Source organism: Ambystoma mexicanum, chromosome 11 (assembly GCF_040938575.1).
Source record: "Ambystoma mexicanum isolate Mex_15411 chromosome 11, UKY_AmexF1_1, whole genome shotgun sequence".
Taxonomy (NCBI): domain Eukaryota; kingdom Metazoa; phylum Chordata; class Amphibia; order Caudata; family Ambystomatidae; genus Ambystoma; species Ambystoma mexicanum.
Window position 1 is genome coordinate 451,181,216 of NC_090934.1, and position 23,416 is coordinate 451,204,631.

A 23,416-nucleotide genomic window follows, 5' to 3' on the forward strand; every position below is an offset into this window, starting at 1 on the left:
GCTGTGGCTAGGAAGTGTGAGTTGGGAATAGTGGGGGATGTAATGAGGAAGAATGGGTTGGGAGAAATGAGGAACTGTGATGAGGAAGAGTGATGTGAGAGTAGTGGGGGTTTGTGATCATGGAAGAGTGAGGAGGGGTTAATGGGGGCTATGAACAGGAACAGTGAGGAGGGGTAGTGAGGAACTGTGAAGGTGAAGAGTGAGATGGGGTAATGAGGGACTGTGATGAGCAAACATGAGGTGGGGTTAGTGGGAGAGTGTGACAAGGAAGAGTGAGGTGGGGAACAGTGACAAGGATGTGTGAGGTGGGGATAGTGGCAGATTGTGACGAGGAAGAGTGATGTGTGGGCAGTGGGAGACTGTAATGAAGAAGAATGAGGTTGGGGTAGTTAGGTACTTGATTGTGACAAGTAAGATGAAGGTGTGGGTAGTGTAGGCCTATGAAAAGGAAGAGTGAGGGGGGGTCAATAAGGGACTTTGAGGTGGATGAGTGATGTGTTGTAGTGGGGGACTGTGATGTGGAAGAATTAGGTGGTGGTAGTGGGGGTACAGTGATGAGGAAGAGTGAGGTGGGGTAATGGGGGACTGTGATGAGGAAGAGTAAGGTGGGAGTAGTTGGAGACTGTCACAAGGAAAAGTGAGGTCTGGGTAGTGGGGGACTGTCACAAGGAAGAGTGAGCTGGGGCTGTGTGGGACTGTCATGAGAAAATCTCAGGTGCAATAGAAGGACTCTGATGAGGATGAATCAGAAGGGGTTTGTGGGGACTGTGATGAGGAAGAGTATGGTGGGTATAGTGGGAAATTGTCATGAGGAAGAGTGAATTCTAGGTTTATGGGGACTGTTGTGTAAAACGGGGGTTGTGACAGTGGTAGCGTGTGACATGGAAGAGTCTGGTTGGATAATCTGCGACTGCGAAGAATAATATGGAGATTGTGGAAGACTGTGATGAGGAAGCGTGTTATGCAAATAGTGAAGGATTGTGACTTGAATAGTGAGGTGGGGTAGTGTGGGATTTGGATGAGAGAGTTATGTGGGGGTAGTAATGGACTGTAAGGAGGATGAGGGAAATGGGGGTTAAGGTCAGATTATCATTAGGTATCAGGGCAAGGAAATGGAAGGTGGGGGAACAGGTAAGATTACCATTGTGTACAGGAACGAGGAAGAGGGATGGGGCGGTAAAAGTAAGATTACTATTGGGTACTGGCACAAGGAAGATGGATGTAGAGAAAAAGGTGAGATTACTATTGGTTACTTTGATGAGGATGAGGGATGTGGGGGTATAGTTAAGAATACTATTGAGTAATGGGATGGGTAAGAGGGATGTAGTAGTTAGGGTAAGATTACTAATTAGGTATCTTGATGAGGAAGAGCGATGTATGGGCTAAGGTAGGATTGCTAGATAGTTACTGTGACAAAGAAGAGGGATGTTGGGAATGTAATAATGTTGCCTAATGACGTATGGTGAAGATCGAGATCTTCAATTTTAAATCACATGACAAGCTTATCCAATCCAAACAAAGTCTAATGTAAACCTACATCGGCACCACTCATGTTTCAGTTTTGCACTTTTATTAAATTTAATTAGGCTTATTAAAGTTTTTAAGTCCCCCAAACACTAATAGCCCTCTAATACCCCCTCCAATACATTTTAGGTTAATTTAAGAAGTGATTCCTGTAATATATTTTATATTAAAAACAGATTGCTTCCTAAATTAACTTAAAATACTCCTCGTCCCTTAACTAGCAATTCCTGTGTATTGCTACATCTGAATATATCCGTTTTGAAGTATTTACTGTTTCTTTTTGCCACTCGATTTTCAGATCTCAATCTCAGCAGAACACTAGAGCAAAGAAAAAGAAACAACACTATCCCCAAGCCTAAACCTTCACAAATCATCTATTTTCGTATCCTGTGCTTATGCTCCCCAGCCTCAAAACTGCCCTACTTACACCCCTTATATCATTATAGGGCAGTTAACGAATTTCAAACTGCATAATGACAGAATTTCAGAAATGAAAAGCCTTGGCACCAGCAATGCATCGTGGGAGATAAAGATAACTTTTTGGGTACAGGGGCACCCTGTTCTATGCCAATTTAAAAACAGTACTGGGCGACTTTATGGCAAAATAACAGAGGGTACCTCTGAGTGCTTTGTGCCCAACTTGTTTCTTATTTGGCACAAATCCATCCAGCGTTTTTGGGTTTGGGCTGTGCATTAGAGCATAGAGTGGACATTTTCCTTATGGGAAAAAGAATGGAAAAGTGAAAAACACCATTATTTGGCCATTTAAATCTTTTGAAACTTTACACAGATTTGCACAAACATTTGCCTGGACTGCAAATCTTGTTTGTAAAATGTTGTGCTGGTCGGTTCAATGGGCCAAAAGTTATTAGATGTAGAATGGATGAAAGGCTCCACCTTAATTATAGGGTGACTAGAATCACCTTTTAATATGGTGTGTGTGTGTGTGTGTGTGTGTGTTTGTTGCGTGTGTTTATCAATTGCTTTAGAAATGTTTACTTTACAATGCTTAGAGCTTACAGGCCTAATATAGTGTTTATTGTACTTCTGTGTTGCTTGACATATGTAAGCGCTGTATGTGTGCACTATTATACTACTCTCATATCTTCTAACGTCTGCTTTACTGCTCAGTCCACATTTACCTTGATATCGTTTGTCTAGACCTAAGTGTCAATTACGCTGTTCATTGACTAGTGTGGCCACTATGAACCTTCGATAGAGCTGGTTCTGAAAATGTATCTAAACAGCCACTGTTATCAGCTTCAATGTTCTAAAATTATTCCCAGTATTAACACCGTACCCTTCTTCTGGTAGAATTTGCAAAAACATTCAAAGTGCTTTAAGTAAATTTTATTTTTTAGTAAAAGGTTTATTACAAAATGCAGTAAACGTGCACAGGACAAAAATAAAATAAATGTGGGTCTAGTTTACCCTTATAAATACATATAGTACAATCACTAGGCATTTCATCACTCTCCATTAGCGCGTGCGCGCACACACACACAGAGACACACACGCACACATGCGATTACCTGTTAAAACTGCATGTTAACGTGTAGATGAACTCTTACTGCCTATGGGCCTCATTCCGAGTACGGCGCTAACCAATGGCGCTATTAACGCCTTGGTTGACGCCGTACCCGGACCGGCAGCGCCTTGGTGGTTGGCGGAATTACCGCCCCATTCCAAGGTTGGCGGGGCGGTAATTCCCCAATCCCCATTTACCCTTCCCCATTCCCATTCTTGCCCCATAGGGCATAATGGGAGTGGGGAAGGCGTCAATTACGCCACCGTAAATTACGGTGGCGTAATTAACATCAAGGTCCCTTAGCACCATGGTATTTAACGCCTGCTAAAAGCAGGTGTTAAAAGCACCATGGCGCTAAGGGAACTCGGAGTATGGCGGTAAGGGATTACCGCCACCGCTCTCGTTAGCGGTGGCCGCTATCCCTTACCGCCATACTCGGAATGAGGCCCTATGTGTTTACTTTATAATGACTGATATCTTAATTCTCACTGTGGTAGCATGCATCATTTCTAAATTAATCCATGATATGGGGGTCACAATTGACCAGCTGTAAGATTTCCTTTAACATTTTCATTGTAATTTGGGCCTTGTAGCATTCCTATACATCAAGTGAAACAATTTGGAAACACTACAAGATTGCAATGCTTTACAAAGGGAAACTTTGGGCCTCATTACCAGTATGCAGGTAGCCATGCCCTTAATAAGGGCATGGCTGTCTCCATACCGGGTTCCAGTACCAGGTTCTGTGAATGAGGAATTACCGGGTCATTCCGACCTTGGAGGTCCCGGCAATTCCCCATGCATAAAACCATTCCCCATTCCCATTTGAGCCCCCATAGGGCTCAATGGGAATGGGGATGGATCTAATAACTGGCCCTATAATAACAGGCACGTTATTAGCTCCTTGGTTTTACCAGATGTCTGTTCCGCGTCCCGCTAGGGGACCTCGCAATCAGGCATCCCGTAATGAGCGGTGCCGGTCCTGTATCAGCACCCTTCATTACGGGAGCGCCTGCCTCGTAATGTGACCCTTTGTAATTAGATCATCAAATCCCTGGTTTATGAAATCCTATGTTCTTCAGGTTGTAACTTCCTTTTGATACCTTAAGTGACAGAATTTAAGTATATGTACCAGGAGCGTAGTATGAAATGCTCTCCTGAACAGGATTTGACAGTAACCTAGAAAGTCATATCCATGACCTGTACGCAGCACAGAGATAGATAAGTAATACTGTCATCTTTAAGTACTACAGCATGGAGCTGGGCAAGGTCATTTCTCATAACATCCATTTTAAATGTAAAATGTAGGAGTCTTCACGTTAAGTCCATTCCTGAATGATATACTGAGTCCTCCAGAGTCAGTGTTTCTTGGAATCATTGCACATTTTTTCACATGTGGGATTTCATGTCTGTTTTCATTCATTGTGGCTCATATCAGGATGCTAACACTGAAAAAAGTCAAAATAGAATAATTAAGAAGACAAATTGTAACAGTACATTTTCATAAAATAATGTATACTTTACTTAACGAGAACAAAGGTAGGATTTCTTGGGTTTATTAAACTCATTGACAGTTAGAACGCACATGTTATGTAATGCTATTGTGATTCATACCACGCACCGATGCCATTTTCTTGGTCACCAGGTGCTTTGGCGGATTTGAAAAGCAAGTGGGTTGGTAGGGGGTAGTGGGAATGAGAGGGAAAGCGCTAGAGAGCTTTCTGATGTGTGCTGTTGGTAGCTTCAGTTTGTGTGGTTTGTTCAGTGTTTGAGGGTGAGCATGCAGACTATTAGAGAGATTTTAGTAGGGTTAGTGGTCAATTGTCTGAGTCATTTTCTGCAGGTTAGGTTGATCCATCGAGTTAAAATCATTCTACAGTGATTTGCAGAAGTTTGCTTTTTTCTTATCTTTCGATGGCCCTGTTTCGGCAATTAGTTTTTCGTTGTTTCGCTGTTTCTGTTATGCTGGGTTGGCGGTTTCCTTCAATATTTCCCATTTAGCTTGGTGAGTTAAACAACCTTGTTTTTAACAATTTATTAAACTATCACATAATGAAGATGATCTCTATGCAGCATTTTAGATTGTGGTACAACTTTAAAGCAGACATGGTAAACAATAACTTTATTGCAGACATGCTGTTTGGTGAATCAGGGGCAGAATAGGTGGATTATTTCTGCTATGTGTACTATTAAAGCAGGTCAGACAAAACCTCAAATCAAAATGAGTGAAGAAGCAAGCATTTTGACCACTCTAGCACATCCCTTAACTTCTCCCTAAACTACGTACTGTGGCAGATTCTCAAAACCTTTTGGTGCAAATGAGATGTGTAATCACTGCTCATCATTTGCACCAAAAAAGATGCTCCTCCAGCCTCATGGACATTTGAAAGTGCAGAGGGAAACGGCTGACGATCAGAGACAGGAGTGTGACCCGACAGATAGAGTGGTGGACAGCCTGAGGAAAGCAGCCGTCTAAACTCCAGACAAGGCGGCAAGGGCATCCCATGTAAAGAACACACTATACAGAGTTGTGGTTTTCCCCTTGTGAAAAGGAAGAAGACTGATTCCAAAAGAAGTGCCACACGTCATAAGCAAATGAAGATATAAAACAGAAATTCGCCAAACTACTAAAGAACGCCTCCCAGTGATCCTAGTGATTTCCATCTGTTTGAGAGTCATGCAACTCCACTATTAGAGGGCCTTGGAAATTGAATTTTAAAATCAGAAGGACCCCAAAAAGAAGACACACTATAAGAAGGCAGCTAATTAAAGCTTTTCCATTGTGAAGGTTGGACCCTAAAGAAAAGCTTGATGGAATCCTATAGAAAGCGGTTTCCCACAGAAGATATAGGGGCCAATTCATAGAATTCGGCGCACAAGTGGCGCACGCGGCTGGCGCACAGTGTGCGCGTGCGGTAGTCTGCGCCAGCCGCGTGCGCCGAAACACATTCAGGCGCACATCGTATTCATGGATTCCAACATCCACAACCAGCCGTGGCGCAGAGTGGCGCAGCGACCCTGCAGCAGCGTCAGTTACGCCCCCAAGAACGCCCCTCGCGCAGGGAAAAGCCATCAAAATCCCCAATCCAGCGCAAAGGGCAGCAGCAAACGCAGAGCGGGGAGCGTGTATTTCAGGGGTGTGCGGGTGTCCCCACACGCGATAGGCCTGGGTACGTGTATGACAGGGGTGCGCGAGAAAATCTACACGCGATTGGCCTGGGTACGTGGATTTCTGGGGTGCGCGAGAAATTCTACACGCGATTGGCCTGGGTACGTGGATTACAGGGGTGCGCGAGAAATTCTACACGCGATTGGCCTGGGTACGTGTATTACAGGGGTGCGCGAGAAAATCTACACGCGATTGGCCTGGGTACGTGGATTTCAGGGGTGCGCGAGAAAATCTACACGCGATTGGCCTGGGTACGTGTAGTACAGGGGTGCGCGAGAAAATCTACACGTGATTGGCCTGGGTACGTGGATTTCAGGGGTGCGCGAGAAATTCTACACGCGATTGGCCTGGGTACGTGTATTACAGGGGTGCGCGAGAAAATCTACACGCGATTGGGCTGGGTATGTGGATTTCAGGGTGCGCGAGAAATTCTACACGCGATTGGCCTGGGTACGTGGATTTCAGGGGTGCGTGAGAAAATCTACACGCGATTGGGCTGGGTACGTGGATTTCAGGGGTGCGCGAGAAATTCTACACGCGATTGGCCTGGGTACGTGGATTTCAGGGGTGCGCGAGAAAATCTACACGCGATTGGGATGGGTACGTGGATTTCAGGGGTGCGCAAGAAATTCTACACGCGATTGGCCTGGGTACGTGGATTTCAGGGGTGCGCGAGAAAATCTACACGCGATTGGCCTGGGTACGTGTATTACAGGGGTGCGCGAGAAATCCTACATGCGATTGGGCCTGTGCGAGTGGGGCAGTGTATTACGTGGGTGTGCGGGAAGTTGAAGAGGTGAATTGCCAGTGTGGATCCTCCCAGGTCTCCCCTCTACCCCCTCCACGACCTCTGCAGGCAGCCCACACCACAGGGGACTACCCTGCACCCCTGGTCATGTCCCACAGGCAGCCCATCCACCATGGGCATGCCCCCCAGCCAAGCCACATGTCCTCTTGCACCCCCACCCCCCAGCACCGTGGGGCACCTGCCAGCAGGCCCCAACCATGTCCCACTCATGTCCCCTTGCACCCCCACCCCCCAGTCACCAGGGGCAGCCTCCACCAGGCCCCCACCCATGTCTCCCACCACCCCCACCCCTCCAGTCACCAGGGGCAGCCTCCACCAGGCCCCCACCCATGTCTCCCACCACCCCCGCCCCTCCAGTCACCAGGGGCAGCCTCCACCAGGCCCCCACCCATGTCTCCAACCACCCCCACCCCTCCAGTCACCAGGGGCAGCCTCCACAAGGCCCCCACCCATGTCTCCCACCACCCCCACCCCCCAGTCACCAGGGGCAGCCTCCACAAGGCCCCCACCCATGTCTCACACCACCCCCACCCCCCAGTCACCAGGGGCAGCCTCCACCAGGCCCCCACCCATGTCTCACACCACCCCCACCCCTCCAGTCACCAGGGGCAGCCTCCACCAGGCCCCCACCCATGTCTCCCACCACCCCCACCCCTCCAGTCACCAGGGGCAGCCTCCACAAGGCCCCCACCCATGTCTCCCACCACCCCCACCACCCAGTCACCAGGGGCAGCCTCCACAAGGCCCCCACCCATGTCTCACACCACCCCCACCCCTCCAGTCACCAGGGGCAGCCTCCACCAGGCCCCCACCCATGTCTCCCACCACCCCCACCCCTCCAGTCACCAGGGGCAGCCTCCACCAGGCCCCCACCCATGTCTCCCACCACCCCCCACCCCTCCAGTCACCAGGGGCAGCCTCCACCAGGCCCCCACCCATGTCTCCCACCACCCCCACCCCTCCAGTCACCAGGGGCAGCCTCCACAAGGCCCCCACCCATGTCTCCCACCACCCCCACCACCCAGTCACCAGGGGCAGCCTCCACAAGGCCCCCACCCATGTCTCCCACCACCCAGTCACCAGGGGCAGCCTCCACAAGGCCCCCACCCATGTCTCACACCACCCCCACCCCTCCAGTCACCAGGGGCAGTCTCCACCAGGCCCCCACCCATGTCTCCCACCACCCCCACCCCTCCAGTCACCAGGGGCAGCCTCCACCAGGCCCCCAACCATGTCTCCCACCACCCCCACCCCCCAGCAGGCCCCCACTCATGTCCCCTTGCACCCCCACCCCCCAGCACTGTGGGGCACCTGCCAGCAGGCCCCCAACCATGTCCCACTCATGTCCCCTTGCACCCCCACCCCCCAGCACTGTGGGGCACCTGCCAGCAGGCCCCCAACCATGTCCCCTTGCACCCACACCCCCCAGCAGGCCCCCACTCATGTCCCCCTGCACCCCCACCCCCCAGCACTGTGGGGCACCTGCCAGCAGGCCCCCAACCATGTCCCACTCATGTCCCCTTGCACCCCCACCCCCCAGCACTGTGGGGCACCTGCCAGCAGGCCCCCAACCATGTCCCCTTGCACCCCCACCCCCCAGCAGGCCCCCACTCATGTCCCCCTGCACCCCCACCCCCCAGCACTGTGGGGCACCTGCCAGCAGGCCCCCAACCATGTCCCCTTGCACCCCCACCCCCCAGCAGGCCCCCACTCATGTCCCCCTGCACCCCCACCCCCCAGCACTGTGGGGCACCTGCCAGCATGCCCCCAACCATGTCTCCCACCACCCCCACCCCTCCAGTCACCAGGGGCAGCCTCCACAAGGCCCCCACCCATGTCTCCCACCACCCCCGCCCCCCAGTCACCAGGGGCAGCCTCCACAAGGCCCCCACCCATGTCTCACACCACCCCCACCCCCCAGTCACCAGGGGCAGCCCCACAAGGCCCCCACCCATGTCTCACACCACCCCCACCCCTCCAGTCACCAGGGGCAGCCTCCACCAGGCCCCCACCCATGTCTCCCACCACCCCCACCCCTCCAGTCACCAGGGGCAGCCTCCACCAGGCCCCCACCCATGTCTCCCACCACCCCCACCCCCCAGCAGGCCCCCACTCATGTCCCCTTGCACCCCCACCCCCCAGCAGGCCCCCACTCATGTCCCCTTGCACCCCCACCCCCCAGCAGGCCCCCACTCATGTCCCCCTGCACCCCCACCCCCAGCACTGTGGGGCACCTGCCACCAGGCCCCCAACCATGTCTCCCACCCCCCCACCCCCCAGCAGGCCCCCACTAATGTCCCCTTGCACCCCCACCCCCCTGCAGGCCTCCACTCTTGTCCCCCTGACCCCAGGTCCTGACGAAACGCAATCATGGCAGTAATGGGCAGCATACCCAGCACAAACACCCAGCCAAGGATTGCATCCACCCACATAGTAGATGCAATTACATGATACAACCCCAATGGCAAGTATGTAAATGAACACATGTCCGTCACACACACATACACAATGGGTGCAAGTGAATGTCAAAACCCATATCATGACATGCATGAAACCAATGAGAAAATACCACAAATGTAAGTAATAAATATATGTATTAAAGATGAAAATGAAGTAAAGAAATAAAACACACAACAATGGGGATGACAAAACAAATGGTCCATGTCCGAGAACTAATAGAAAAAATCAAAAAACAAAGGAATCCAAAAACTAATGTAGTCCAAAGCAAAATAATGGGGGGAAAAAATAAGGAAAAACCATTGCCTCATGGTGAACACAAATATAAATCCAACAAATGTTTTCCAAACATCAAACTATGTACAAGAATAACCCAGGGTCCATGAGCCGAACACCATAAATGAAACCTACTACTACTAACTAATAAAAAATATATATACAGAAAAGTGGCCATTGTCCGAGCGGTCCAAAAAAAACTTAAAAAATAAAGGAAACCTAACACTAACTAAAGAACTATATACAATGGCAGCGGGCAAGTCCTGCGGCTCACTCTGTGATGTTGCTGGCCAGGGCTTCATCGAACTCCATGTCGATGTCCCGGAGGCGGGACTCTGTCCTGGCCCCGAGGTCTCGCAGGGACAACCCCGTGTCCACCTCAAACTCCCTGCGAGCTTCCTCGAGGCACTCAGCCCGCCTCAACGCCCGACGCATGGAGAACTCCGCCCTGACCATGGTGAGCCGCTCCTCTTCCGCCCGCTGCCGCTCCGCACCTATCCGCTGGACCAACTACTCCCACACGGAAGACACTGCCATCCCAGGGTTCTCCTGCCCTCCGGCCGATGCCTGCCCCTCTGATCTTGATGGCCCCGAGCCATGATGCCTCCCACGTCGAGCCTGCTGCTGCCTCCGACGCCACTGCCTCTGCCAGCACGACGGCATCCAGGCTGATGGAATCCACCGATGCCGTCGTGCACGTGCCCTGCCAGATGATGCCGGCACATCCTCCATCTGCAGGGGGACAGTTGCTGGTGTGTCCACCCCAGCTGGACCTTCGACTCCCGACTGTGGCAGGAATGGGGTCCCCACCGAGCTGGCTGCGTTGGTCGGGGCAGGTCCACAGGGGGCCCTGGTGGCATCTGGGCCGGAAGACGGCATGGAGCACGACTGGCGCATAGCCTCCACAGAGGAGGAGAGGGTCGCCAGAAGGCCACACACATGTAGGAAACCCCCGACCATGGCGGCTCCCAAATGGTTCACGTACGCACGGTGCTCTTCGTGATGATGTGCATGCTCCTCCCGGGAAGCATGCACCTCATCACGAATGCCAGCCGTGCGCAACGCGACACCAATCAGGACCCTCTCCACACGGCCAGGGGTCCCCTCGTCCGCAGGTAGAGGAGTGTCAGATGACATGGACATCTCCCCTACCTGCGGACGGGCCTGGGATGGGGCATCCCTGCTGGTGCATGGTGGTGCAGTCACAGTGTCAGGGACAGTGACATGCACAGGCACCTCCACGGCGACCTGTGCTGCCTCCTGCCCCTGGCCCTGGACTGCACCACTTGCACGAGCGGGGTTGCCCCCACCAGGCCCCATGTGTGGCTCAGTAGCGGCCTCCTCCCCCTCTGTGGAAACCACCAACCTGGATGTCTCCACGCCGTCTTCCGCCGGTGCAAGCCCCTGTGGGGGCTCACCCACCCCTTCCGCTGCAGCCGTGGCGGCATCCCCGCCGCTCTGCTCCACAGCGCCTTCTCCGCCCTCTTCTTCACTTGCCACTGTGTAGAGGGAGACATAGAACACAAGCATCAGGGTACTGTACAATGGTCCCCTAGACAGGAAGCAACAGCAGATGAGTGGCACTGTCATACATCACTTCCATCATGTCCCTCCACAACACATGGGTCAGTGCAGGCAAAACACATACAGTAACAGGCATGGCGCATGCCATGGACATTGGCATACATGACCAAGGGACTCATGATTCATGCAATGTTGGTTTTAAACTCACATGCATCATGGGTCTTGCCATCACATGCACACACCTCACCGTAGTTCCATCCATCTGGCCTCGTACACCACAGACGCAGTGGATACAAGGATGACTAGGCTGCATCAGTGAATCTGAACATTGTCACAAACATGTGTCATGCATCCATGGCAGTTACAAGTCACAGACACGCAGGTCAGACACACACACATGGACACCATACGTGTACATGGGACCAGCACCCATCCCTCACAACCAGGTATCAGACAACCAGCACACTGCAACATGCCCTGTCTCACACAGTAATGCTTGGCCGCTTACCGGCCAACTCCAGATGGGTCTGCCTCCAAAGGATCTGGGCGTGGAGCGCTGGGTCTACGCGTTCCAGGACCCTCATCTGGATGTCACTCAGGCGTGCCCGGCCCCCCTCCGCGAGGCGCCGGGCCTTATTGAGGGTCCTGGACCTCAAGTCCTCCCAGCGCTTCTTGATGTGCTTGATGTCGCGGGTTGCCACCCCCTCCGCGTTGATGGCAACCACTACATCGTCCCAGATCCTCTCCCGTCCTTCCTTGTTGGCGCGTGGTCTTCCGAAGAGGGCATCATAATGCCCCAGGACATGCTCCACCAGGACACCAACTTCCTTCTCACTGAAGCTGGTGGCCCTCTGCCTCTCTGGCTGGGGGTCGCCACTGGTCTCAGATGGTGCTTGCCCCGACATGGCGACCCCCGAGGCAGGCGTGGGTGGGCAACTGGGTCCTGGGGCTGGGCTGTGGAGCGATGGTATCCCAGTCGGGAGTCTACTGTTCCAGCAGGGGTGGACACAGCAACTGGACCCCTGCAGATGGCTGATGTGCAGGCACCAAATGGCAGGGCACGGTGGCAGCAGGCAGGCAGGCAGGCAGGCAGCAGCAGATGGCACGTGGGAGGCTGCTCAGGGCACTGGGGGGCAGTGATTCGGCCTTCTGGGCAGGAGCGTGGTCTTCCGTGTGTATTCGCGTGGCCAGCTTGATACGGAGTGATTTGGCACGTGAAAAATCTGCACGTCAGCGTGTAATTCGAGGAAAGGCCCTTAGCGCGTAAGCGCGTCTGCACGCATACGCATTTTCATTGGACCAAAGGCCCTCAGCGCGTGAGCGCGTCTGTGACGTGTCGTGCGAGGGTGTATCCCTCATTGCACGTGATGACAGAACACACGTGGATTTCAACCAATCGCGTGTGAAAGTTCACGGCACCCCGGAACACACGTACCCAGGCCAATCGCGTGTAGATTTTCTCGCGCACCCCTGAAATCCACGTACCCAGACCAATCGCGTGTAGCATTTCTCGCGTACCCCTGTAATACACGTACCCAGGCCAATCGCGTGTAGATTTTCTCGCGCACCCCTGTAATACACGTACCCAGGCCAATCGCGTGTGGAACTACCCGCGCACCCGGAAACACACGTACCCAGGCCAATCGCGTGTACGCTCGCTCCCCTCCGATCACACGCGATGACACCCGAATACGGGAAACACGTGCACGGCAAAAGACGTGCACAGGCGTCAACGAGTCCGCCCACACGGAGCGCGGACAGCATAAAAGTGCGCGCAAACAACAAACGCATATATAAAGCGACGATGAATGCCCCATTTGTTGCTGCACTGATCGTGGGACACCGCAGGAGGAGGAGAATAGCCAGGGCACGCATTTTTGCACCATGGACAAGCCTTTTTGGGATGCCTGACGACCAGGTCTACGGCAGGTATAGGTTTCCACCCCATATCATCCTAGACCTGGTCAGGGAGTGGGAAGATGACCTCACATCCCCCACCCTTTGCTCCCAAGCATTGAGCCCCTTGGAGAAGATGCTCAATGTCTTGCATTTTTTGGCCACTGGGTCGTTTCAGCGGACCACTGCCATAGTGGGGGGGGTCTCACAGGCCACGCAGTCACGCTGCCTACACCAGGTACTGGCAATCATGACAGCGCGCCCCTCAGTCCGCAGGCACATATACATGCCCAGAACACCCGCAGAAAGGCAGGCGGTTGTCCTGGATTTTTTCAGGGTGGCACACTTCCCCAAAGTGCTCGGTGCCATAGATTGCACCCATGTGGCCCTACGTCCACCTAGGGCCACTGAGCACATCTACCGAAACCGCAAGCACTGGCATTCCATCAATGTACAGGTGGTATGCGATGCAAAGGGAATCATCACCTCTGTCTATGCAAACTACCCTGGCTCCACCCATGACAGTTTCATATACAGAATGTCCGCCCTGAGCCGGGCCCTGGAAGCTGGGCAGCATGGCGACACATGGCTCCTAGGTCAGTACAAATGCCCTTGCACATGCTTGCAAGTCACACACAGACAAACATCCCAACCCTAATAATCTCAATTATTATTGCCTCCCCAGGGGACAGTGCCTACCCTCTGAGCAACCACATGATGACGCCAATCCGGAACCCCACCACACCACCCCAGGTAAGATACAACGCCGCCCATATTGCAACCAGGGGCATAGTGGAGCGCACATTCGGAGTGCTCAAGTCACGTTTCCGCTCCCTTGACCGCTCTGGTGGGCAACTACTCTATGCACCACCAGTAGTGTGCAGGATCATTGTGGCAGCATGTGTCCTGCACAATGTTGCAACACGGCAGGGTGTCCCGGTGGACATGGTGGTGCCCCCACATCCCCAACCACAGGCACAGGCGCTGCCCATGGGAGGGGACAGGGCACGTGGCGAGGAAGCCCGGACCCAGCTTGTGGCCACATTTTTCACCTAAACTCCCACCCCTGCGGAGTGCACACAGGCCTGGCACATACCAGGTGACAATCGATGATGACAAAGTGACAGTCAACTGTCACAACCCTACCACCCTGAGATAGTTGCCATGGAAGTGCCAAAATGGTCTGCATCCCTAGCTACTTAAACACAAGCTATCCTGTGCAACCAAAATGCACACATATGACATGTGACATGACATGGGCCATACACAAGTATTCCAAGGTGCAATGAGGCAGGGGGGGGGGAATAAGGGAACACAGAGAACGGTACTACTAGGCCAGGTGTCATTGAGATTGTGCAAGTGCAGGGGTAGGGGGAAGGGAAAAGGGGAAGGGTGGGGGGCAGTCCAGTACAGGGGAAGTAGGCCAAAAGAATAATACATAGGTCGCCTGGTGGCAACTGCAAAGGTAAGTGCAGACAAGTGCTGGGAAGGGAGGGCTGTAGGGATAGAGAGACAGTACTGCAGTGCAGGGGTTGCCAGGGTGGCAGTGCAAGTGGACAGTGGCTGGGCCAGGGACCGAGGTTGGTGAGAGTGTCCCAGTAGCAGCTCCTGTGCAGTTCCAGTGAAGAATTCTGCAAGGGAGAGGCAGAGAGTAAGCAGAAGCAAAGAGGAAGGTCTTGAGGTGCTTCCAGAACTGGAGATGGTTCCCCTCAAGTTCAAGTCAGGCAGGAAGTCTGTTCCAGGGGGAGGGCCCTGCTGCGGAGAGAAACCTACCCCCAGCTAGTTGCTCTGAGAAGCGGATGACCTGGACATGCAAGGTGTGCATCACACACACCTGCAAAACAGGCCATGGCCATCACTGTCATGTCAGTCAAACCCTCCCAAACATCAACATGACATGGCAAGCAATACCCATACACTGACGCAGTAACAATAAGGTACACATTGCCATGTCCTAAATGTACAGTGGCATCGGACAATGATGCCTGACCCGGAATCAGATGAAATGACAGACCAACAAAATGTCCCACCCAAAATAAGTCGTTTCCAAATGCATTGCAACAGTCGTAGACGTAACATCACAATGAATGCCTGTCTATATGCACATTATGCATTGCAAAATCAACACTGCAGCTCATGTGTGCAGTGTCCCACTCCTGCATCACACTGCTCAGCGCACAGCACAGTGAACAGCCATTGCGTGTGATGCACACCCTGAGCATCACATCTAAGTGACAGACTACATCAAACATCAAATTTGGCATGTACTGGAACCATAATCGGTCACAGAACATGTGCTGCCGGGACACAGTGGGCACCAGAAGGCAAACAGTGTACACGTGGATATGCAAGGGTGGGAGTACATGGAGTGCATCCGAGTGCAAGTGTGTGGTTCTGCAGGGACATGCACTCCACATATGCATGTGCACTCAAGTGACCATTAGTGTTCCCTACACATCACATGTGAACATCCACCATGTGTACACCCCAGCATGTCAAACCACAACTATCCCCTCGCACCTGAAAGGAAAACACAACACATGAACAGGCACTGATCAGCAGAACACAACATGTACATAGGACAACAACATTACAATGTCAGAGTTCCCATCACACTGCAGGGCAATGCAACTATCAACAACAACCCCCCCCCCCCACGCAAATGACCATGACCCACTGAACAACTGCACCTGGGTCATGGAGCCTCCAACCCTCATTTCCACCTGGCCACAGGATCACCTTTACCCTTCGTGTCCATCTCCCACCTTGTGTGTAAAAAGATGCCTGAACCCTCAGTATCCACACTCATTTCCAAAATCACAAAATCCAAGGCATGAAAACGAACCCAAACACCCTCCAGTAGATGGCTTGACGTAGCAGTACCTCACAAACGCCAAGTACTACCACAATGATGCAACAACCAAGGTAGCACAGCAGAACAATGTCACGACAGGATGTGAGACATGTGTGGTACATGACATAGGATGATGCACCATGAATGGATGTGTACTGTCACAGGTCCCCTGTACAGGCGCGGGAGTCTCATGAAACAACCACCCACACCATGTCCCGGGTGCCTGCAAGGTCAAACTCACACAGGCCCCTGAGATCATGGTGGGGAATGAGGTTCAGGGATATGCAGTCGGGACAGGTGTAGACACACTGGATGACTGGAATGAGTGGCAGGTGAGGGGAGGAGGAATGACACATGAAACTAGGGAATGCACGAAAATGTACAACCTGCATGAACACATACACAATCCAAACAAACTTGGACATCATTGTCATGGCCTTCTGTAGTCCAGGCTCAGGAGTGGTACGAACCAACCACCCCCTCTAGGGTTTTGGCGCCTGCAAGTTCGGGGCTTACACAGGCATCCGCAACCCCAGTGGGGAAAGAGGGTCAGGGAACGTTGCTTGGATAGGCACGGGAAGCAGGAACACCGGGTAGAGGGTACAGGTTTCATAATTGCATAGGATCACGGGTGATTAGGGAAAAAAACATACCAAATAGGACCACACATACATCCATGCATCAGTACACTCCCCAGCAAGCCTATGCAGGGCAGTTTGTAAGGAAAACAACAAGACACTTAGCTCTGGTTTTGAGTGCTGGCCTCCTGCCTGCGCACTCTCAGGGCCGGTTACAGGAGCACTCCAATGCTGCAAAGAGAGACACAGTCAACAACCTGTATGTGCCAATTACACGAAAACACAACACAAAACATGCCCCATAGCAACAAACTACTCTACAAACAGACAATCAGTGCTCGATGCTTCGTACCCATATATAACATCACCCCTGTGACGGGTCATACACAGTCAATGCAGTAAGTCAGGCGCTGGTGGGTGCGTGGCAAATGGAACACCAATGCGTCACAATTCACACAACATGCAATGTTCCCTGGGTAAGCAGACAGACCCATATGGCAAGCCATGACTACAGAGCAAGTTGCGTACCACCATGACCAAAACAAAGTTGGCAGTGCATTTATCATGAAGTACGTGGAATAGACATGCACTGCACCCAAGTATGTCCCTTGCTGTATGTCCCTGTGAGCTGCCCCTTTCCATGTCTCGGAAGGCTACATGGTTGATACAAGTGCCTCAATGAACCTTGGTGTACCGCAGGGTATGTGCCACTGCCCCTGCATGTGTCCCAGACAACCCTACTATCAACAGCCATCAGTCCACAAACACATCTGAGCTGCATTGTGTGCTTCAACACCAATATTCGTCTAAGCTCACCCTCAGTGCTGTGACTAAGCCTGCATGTGCAACTCGCCTGGTGCAAGCTTTGCTGTGTCGTGGCCCCCCTGTGATGCTCACCTTGCCTGGAGTTCCTTGGAACATGTCAGCAGTTCTAGGATGTGGGTCTGCAATCACTGTGGCTCTGCTCGTGCACACATGTGCATGTGGGCACCAACAAACGGGTCAGGAATTCCGTCGTCCAATGGGCCATGTCTGCTGGCAAAGGTGCTCTGGTGCCTCATCAAATGATTAATGCATCAAAGTGATCTGTGTGTGTCTCATCAGGCATCTCATTACTTGACCATGTCAGAGAGTCACATCACAAATCACACCATCAGTCCGTCTTTGACTTCCAAAGTGTGGAACACTATCTACAGCATGAATTGCAACAGGCACGTGTACAGGAAAGAAATGAGACATAATACACAATGCATAGCAATCAATGTCCACATTAATCATGACACACCCCATCTAGCAAAAGCTGAACAGTGGACAATTACACCTAAATCATACCCACTAGGGGTGTCAACACAAGTCACAAAGCACCAGACATGCCACAGATATGACAGTCCAAAGCCCTTGTGTAAAATTCTGTAACACCGAACCATCCTTGCGAGCCCATGGATAAGGGAGGCAGGAGTGGCATATGTGAGTCAAGGAACCCAAGCAGCAAACACATACACAAGACAACCATGAAGGGCCCAGCTGGAACAGACAGTGGATGCCTTCAAAAACCACAAGGCACCGCACTGTCACATGAAAGCACAATAGACTACAAATTTTAAACTAACTCAACTATTAACTAATTACACTAACTATGGAAAACCTACATTACCTATTTAAACTAACTATCAAACAGAAACTTAACTAACTAAACTAAATGAAAAATCAAAAATGGCCACATACGACCCGGGGGGGAGGGGAGGCACCCAGGAGGGGGGAGGTACAGGGTGCTGCTCAACATCCACATGCGATGATGCTGAGCCAAAAAAAAATACCTCCATGGGCTCAACGCCTGCACAGCACGACCTATGTGGGAGATAGATGGTCGTCCGAGTCTGGCTCATCCCGGAAAGGAGGACGTGGCACAGTAGCCTGGCCACGCCTAGCCGCAGCTTGCCCCTCGTCGGCAGCAAGTCTGCCGGACAGGTGAGCCTGGTTCTGTGTGGCGATGTTACATAGGTCTGCATGCAGAACCTCACGTGATACACGTGCTTCCTCTTGCAAGGTAGCACGTGTAACACGGAGTTCCTCCTGCAAGGCCTGGCTGGACAACCGCTGCACCTCCCGGCAAGCCTGTAGCTCAGCCGAGATGGTGCGCTCAAGCTGTGCAAACCTCTCCTCTGCCTGCTGCCTCTGGGACATCATAAGGACACCCAGAGTAGATCTGAGGGAGGCATACTCCTCCCTCAGGGCATCCATGTGCGCCTCTGCGTGAGCAGCAATTGCTTGACGCAGAGACGACATTTCAGCCTGGCGTGCCCTGTCTGAGGCCGCCATGCCCAGCCTGAGCGAGCGGGCCGTGGACCGTGCCGCCTGCTGCTGGAGAAGCACCTGCCTAGCAGGGGGGAGCACAGATCGGGCCACACGCTCCATGCTGTCAGCGATGTTCTCCATTGCTGCCCCCTGCCGTTCGGAATTGGCAGTCATGTCTTGCTCCCACTCAGTATACAGCGGTTGCGCGCGGCAACCGCGTTGCCGGGCTTGACCCCTGCGGGACCCAAGGACCGGAGGTCCTCGCTGTGTTGGCACCGCCTGCGGCTGCACGACTACATGCCCCCGTCGACGTGATGTCCCAGGCACATCAGTGACTGGTGTGGAGGGTGACCCTGCGTCCCGATCCACCACGGGCGGAGGAACCAAGACTGTCTGATCCCTCAGTGCAGGTGTCGCAGACAGAGGAGTGTCCACATCAGAATCACTCACCCCTGACACATGGACTTGATGCTCATCCAACTCAACATGGACGTCAGAGTCGTCATCAAGGCTGGACTCATAGGCAGCCAGAGACAGGATGGACTGCAGCACTTGGGGGTTTTCGTGGCCTACCACCCCACGACCCCCACTAGTGCCGGGTTGATGTGGTCTTACCAACCCTGTGTCTGGCATGACAACACCATCCTCTGCATCCATTGCGTCATCACCTGAAAAATAGAGAGGAAAAGGTCACTACACATGTCAGAAGCACACAACACACACACACCGACAGCAAAGGCATCCGGCAGACATGTGACACACAACATATGACCTGGCATGCATGCTGGGTCTACTTTGAATAGCTACTGTGATCAGACCTGTTGAAAGGTGGCAGTTTGCATGGAAGTGGGTCTATGCAGTGCTGAAAATGTGTACGCCACTCACTACCTACATATACAAGCACTCCATGGTGTGTGCCAGGAAATGTGAAGGCAGTGCAATGTCAAATTCAGACATCACGTGCATTGTGTATTCAATGTGTACCATGTCTAGCAGCCAAGCACCCCTCCACCCCAGTACCAAAGCAGGGATGCCTAGCATGGTATCAAAAGGCTGCCCATACACCTGTGTATTGACAAGCAGTGTTGACTGGCATCAACAGCTTAATTTGATTCAAATTACAACACTGCAAATGATGCTGGGACAGTGGGCAGGACACATGATGGAAGATCCGGAGGCCAGCCACGTGTGAAGAAGACACGACAAGAGTTGGACAGAGTCATTGGCCATTGAACAGGCTGAGGCCTGTGAGCCACACAGATTGTCAGAGCCTAAACATGTGTGCAACGCAGGACTGAGCCACAGTTGACATGGGGAGGCCGATAATATGGCAGGCAATGTATGTAACCAAGGACTTGTATTACAGTGATCATCCAGTCAAGGACACATAGGGGCATGTGTGCAATGCACATGGAGCATGAATGGGCACTCATGTCCCTGCGGGACATCTGACCCATGCACAGTACAAGTGGGATACCCTGCATCGAGTACTAAGGCTGTACCACACGGCATATGTCTGGCAGTTTCTAAGCTGGAAGTTAGCATCTACACAGGACACATGAACAAGAAACTACACATTGGCAAGAATGTAGCAGACCAGTGCAAAGGTGGAACTGGGGTGCAGAGTGGCGGAGGAGGGGCAAGGGAGCATGCCCACATGGAGTCCCGCATGCAGGCAGAGGAGACATGCATGACGGTAGCATTGCATTACTTACACATCAGAACCATGTACACGTCACATGTAGCAGCAATCATGCACAACACATCCCACAAGTGAAACACACACGTCCTCAACAACTACGCATCAACACTCACTGGACTGGGCATCAAAGTCCAGCATCTCTCCCACACTTTCGACCAATTCTGGTGGTATGAACTCCGCAACGAGAGCCTCATGCGGAGTGAGTTCTTCCTCCTCTGGTGCAGGCCCACCGCCAGTCACCAGAGTCAAGTTGTAATTTGAGGCACGCTTAGCCTTAGTGCTGAGCTTGATGTCATTCCAGCGCTTTTTGCACTCCTGCGCCGTGCGCACCTCATGGCCGAATGAACTGACATGTTCCGCAACATGCTTCCAGTGGGTGTCACGTTGGGCAGCCGTAGTCTGACTATTGGCACCCACTAGCATGTCACGGCTGTGTCCCCGCACGTAGTCCACGAGGAAGTCCAGTTCCTGCTTACAGAAAGGCTTCTTCCTCGACGTGCAGGAGGTCGTGGCTGTGTGTGGGGTCCCAGCCTGTGCTGCAGGTGCAACCTTCCTCCTCTTGGACTGTGGCGCAGACCCTGGCTGGCTAATGCCGCCCTGACCAGTATGGCCAGTGGGTTCGGTGGATTGAGCCGAGGGAGTGGCAGGTGGAGGGATGACCAAAGGCCTGACTTGTGTCAGTGGCAGCTGGGTGCCCACTAATGGACCCTGCGCAGCAACATCAGCTGTGGCAGGGTCATTGACCGCAACGGTCCTGGTTGGCAGACTCACAACCGGGGTGCTGTTGGGTGCATCTGCCCCTGCACTTGCCAACACCCGGCTGTTCGGGGCAGCAGATGACATGACTGCCCCAGGGACACGTGTCTTGGTCTGAGCAGCCCGGCGTGCCCCTATGGTTTCCCCCCTGGCCTGTTGGAGATCTACCAAGGGCTCTTCAAGTGCCAACGCAGCCTGCGCTGGCAGACCCTGAGCCTGGGTGGCGGTGTCCACAGCTGCACCTGCAGCTACCGCTACCCTTGGGCCCGTGGCAGTCGATGGAACGGACTGCCGGGTCATACGGGTGCCAGTGCCAGATGCAGGAGCTGCATCCCCCGGAACCACAGGGGGTGGTGGCATGGCTGCACCAACACATGGCACAACATTGTGCTCAAGTGGCGCACCCCTGCCTCTTCCCCCTCTGTGGCTGCCCTGGACACCCTGGAGTCCCCCTACTCCCTGGTCACCACGGCCACGTCCCCGACCACGCCTACCATGAGGAGTACGCCCAGCTGAGGCGCCCCTCACCTTTGGTGGCCTCCCAACCATGGCACAGATGTAATAGTGCTGGCACAGATGGAGTGGTGCCAATGGGAGGTGTACAGCACAATTGACCTGGGCAATTGGGGTGAAGGGGGTGGGAAGCAAGATGTTAACAGCCCCCCTGCACCTGCAAGGCTGTATGTGACCCCGGTGATGTGGTGACGGGTCACGCAACGCTCAGGCACCCCAAGACTGCAGTAAAACCGTGCACGCAACCCTGCAGCCTACGTGCGTGGATTTAACCTCCCGCAGTACGCGGTGGCACCCAGTAACACGAATAACGCGTACGCGTGGGACACGCAGGCTACGATGACATCGAAAATGGGTGCAATACACAGGGGCACCCGCAGTGGGAAAAGGAGCGTTTGCGACTCACCGTCTGACTAGCGCGATGCAGAAAAACACGCGTAGCCAATACCCCCGCCAAAAGAAGAGATACGTCCTTGAGAGCTGTGAAGTAGATGGCGCGCGAAACAACTGAAAGCAGCAACACACGTCGGTCTCCACGGAAGGCACGTACAGCGAACTGCTGGGCCCGCTCACCTTTAACCCGTGCTGAGGGAAACGCACGCGCGCGTCACGTCACATGCGGACGTGCAGTTTTTCACACGCGATTACGCGCATTACACGCGGACGTGCAGTTTTTCACGCGCGATTACGCGCATTACACACGGACGTGCAGTTTTCCACACGCGATTAGCCTGGGTACGTGTGTTTCCGGGTGCGCGGGTAGTTCCACACGCGATTGGCCTGGGTACGTGTATTACAGGGGTGCGCGAGAAAATCTACATGCGATTGGCCTGGGTACGTGTGTTCCGGGGTGCCGTGAACTTTCACACGCGATTGGTTGAAATCCACGTGTGTTCTGTCATCACGTGCAATGAGGGATACACCCTCGCACGACAAGTCACAGACGCGCTCACGCGCTGAGGGCCTTTGGTCCAATGAAAATGCGTATGCGTGCAGACGCGCTTACGCGCTAAGGGCCTTTCCTCGAATTACACGCTGACGTGCAGATTTTTCACGTGCCAAATCACTCCGTATCAAGCTGGCCACGCGAATACACACGGAAGACCACGCTCCTGCCCAGAAGGCCGAATCACTGCCCCCCAGTGCCCCGAGCAGCCTCCCACGTGCCATCTGCTGCTGCCTGCTTGCCTGCCTGCCTGCCTGCTGCCACCGTGCCCTGCCATTTGGTGCCTGCACATCAGCCATCTGCAGGGGTCCAGTTGTTGTGTCCACCCCTGCTGGAACAGTAGACTCCCGACTGGGATACCATCGCTCCACAGCCCAGCCCCAGGACCCAGTTGCCCACCCACGCCTGCCTCGGGGGTCGCCATGTCGGGGCAAGCACCATCTGAGACCAGTGGCGACCCCCAGCCAGAGAGGCAGAGGGCCACCAGCTTCAGTGAGAAGGAAGTTGGTGTCCTGGTGGAGCATGTCCTGGGGCATTATGATGCCCTCTTCGGAAGACCACGCGCCAACAAGGAAGGACGGGAGAGGATC

The 23,416-nt window shown here is 53.3% G+C and overlaps 1 protein-coding gene across 5 annotated transcripts in view; it reads right to left on the bottom strand.

Annotated features, from left to right (window-relative positions):
* Positions 1–2,859: 2,859 nt before the first annotated feature.
* The window catches only part of LOC138503504 (embryonic protein UVS.2-like), a 275,168-nt gene continuing 254,611 nt past the window's right edge, over positions 2,860–23,416 (bottom strand). For all 5 annotated transcript variants that reach the window (XM_069623289.1, XM_069623288.1, XM_069623285.1 and 2 more), the window contains one exon: positions 2,860–4,500. In XM_069623289.1, the coding sequence (XP_069479390.1) occupies positions 4,487–4,500 (14 nt within the window). In that variant the 3' untranslated portion in view covers positions 2,860–4,486. The remainder of the gene's footprint in view (positions 4,501–23,416) is intronic.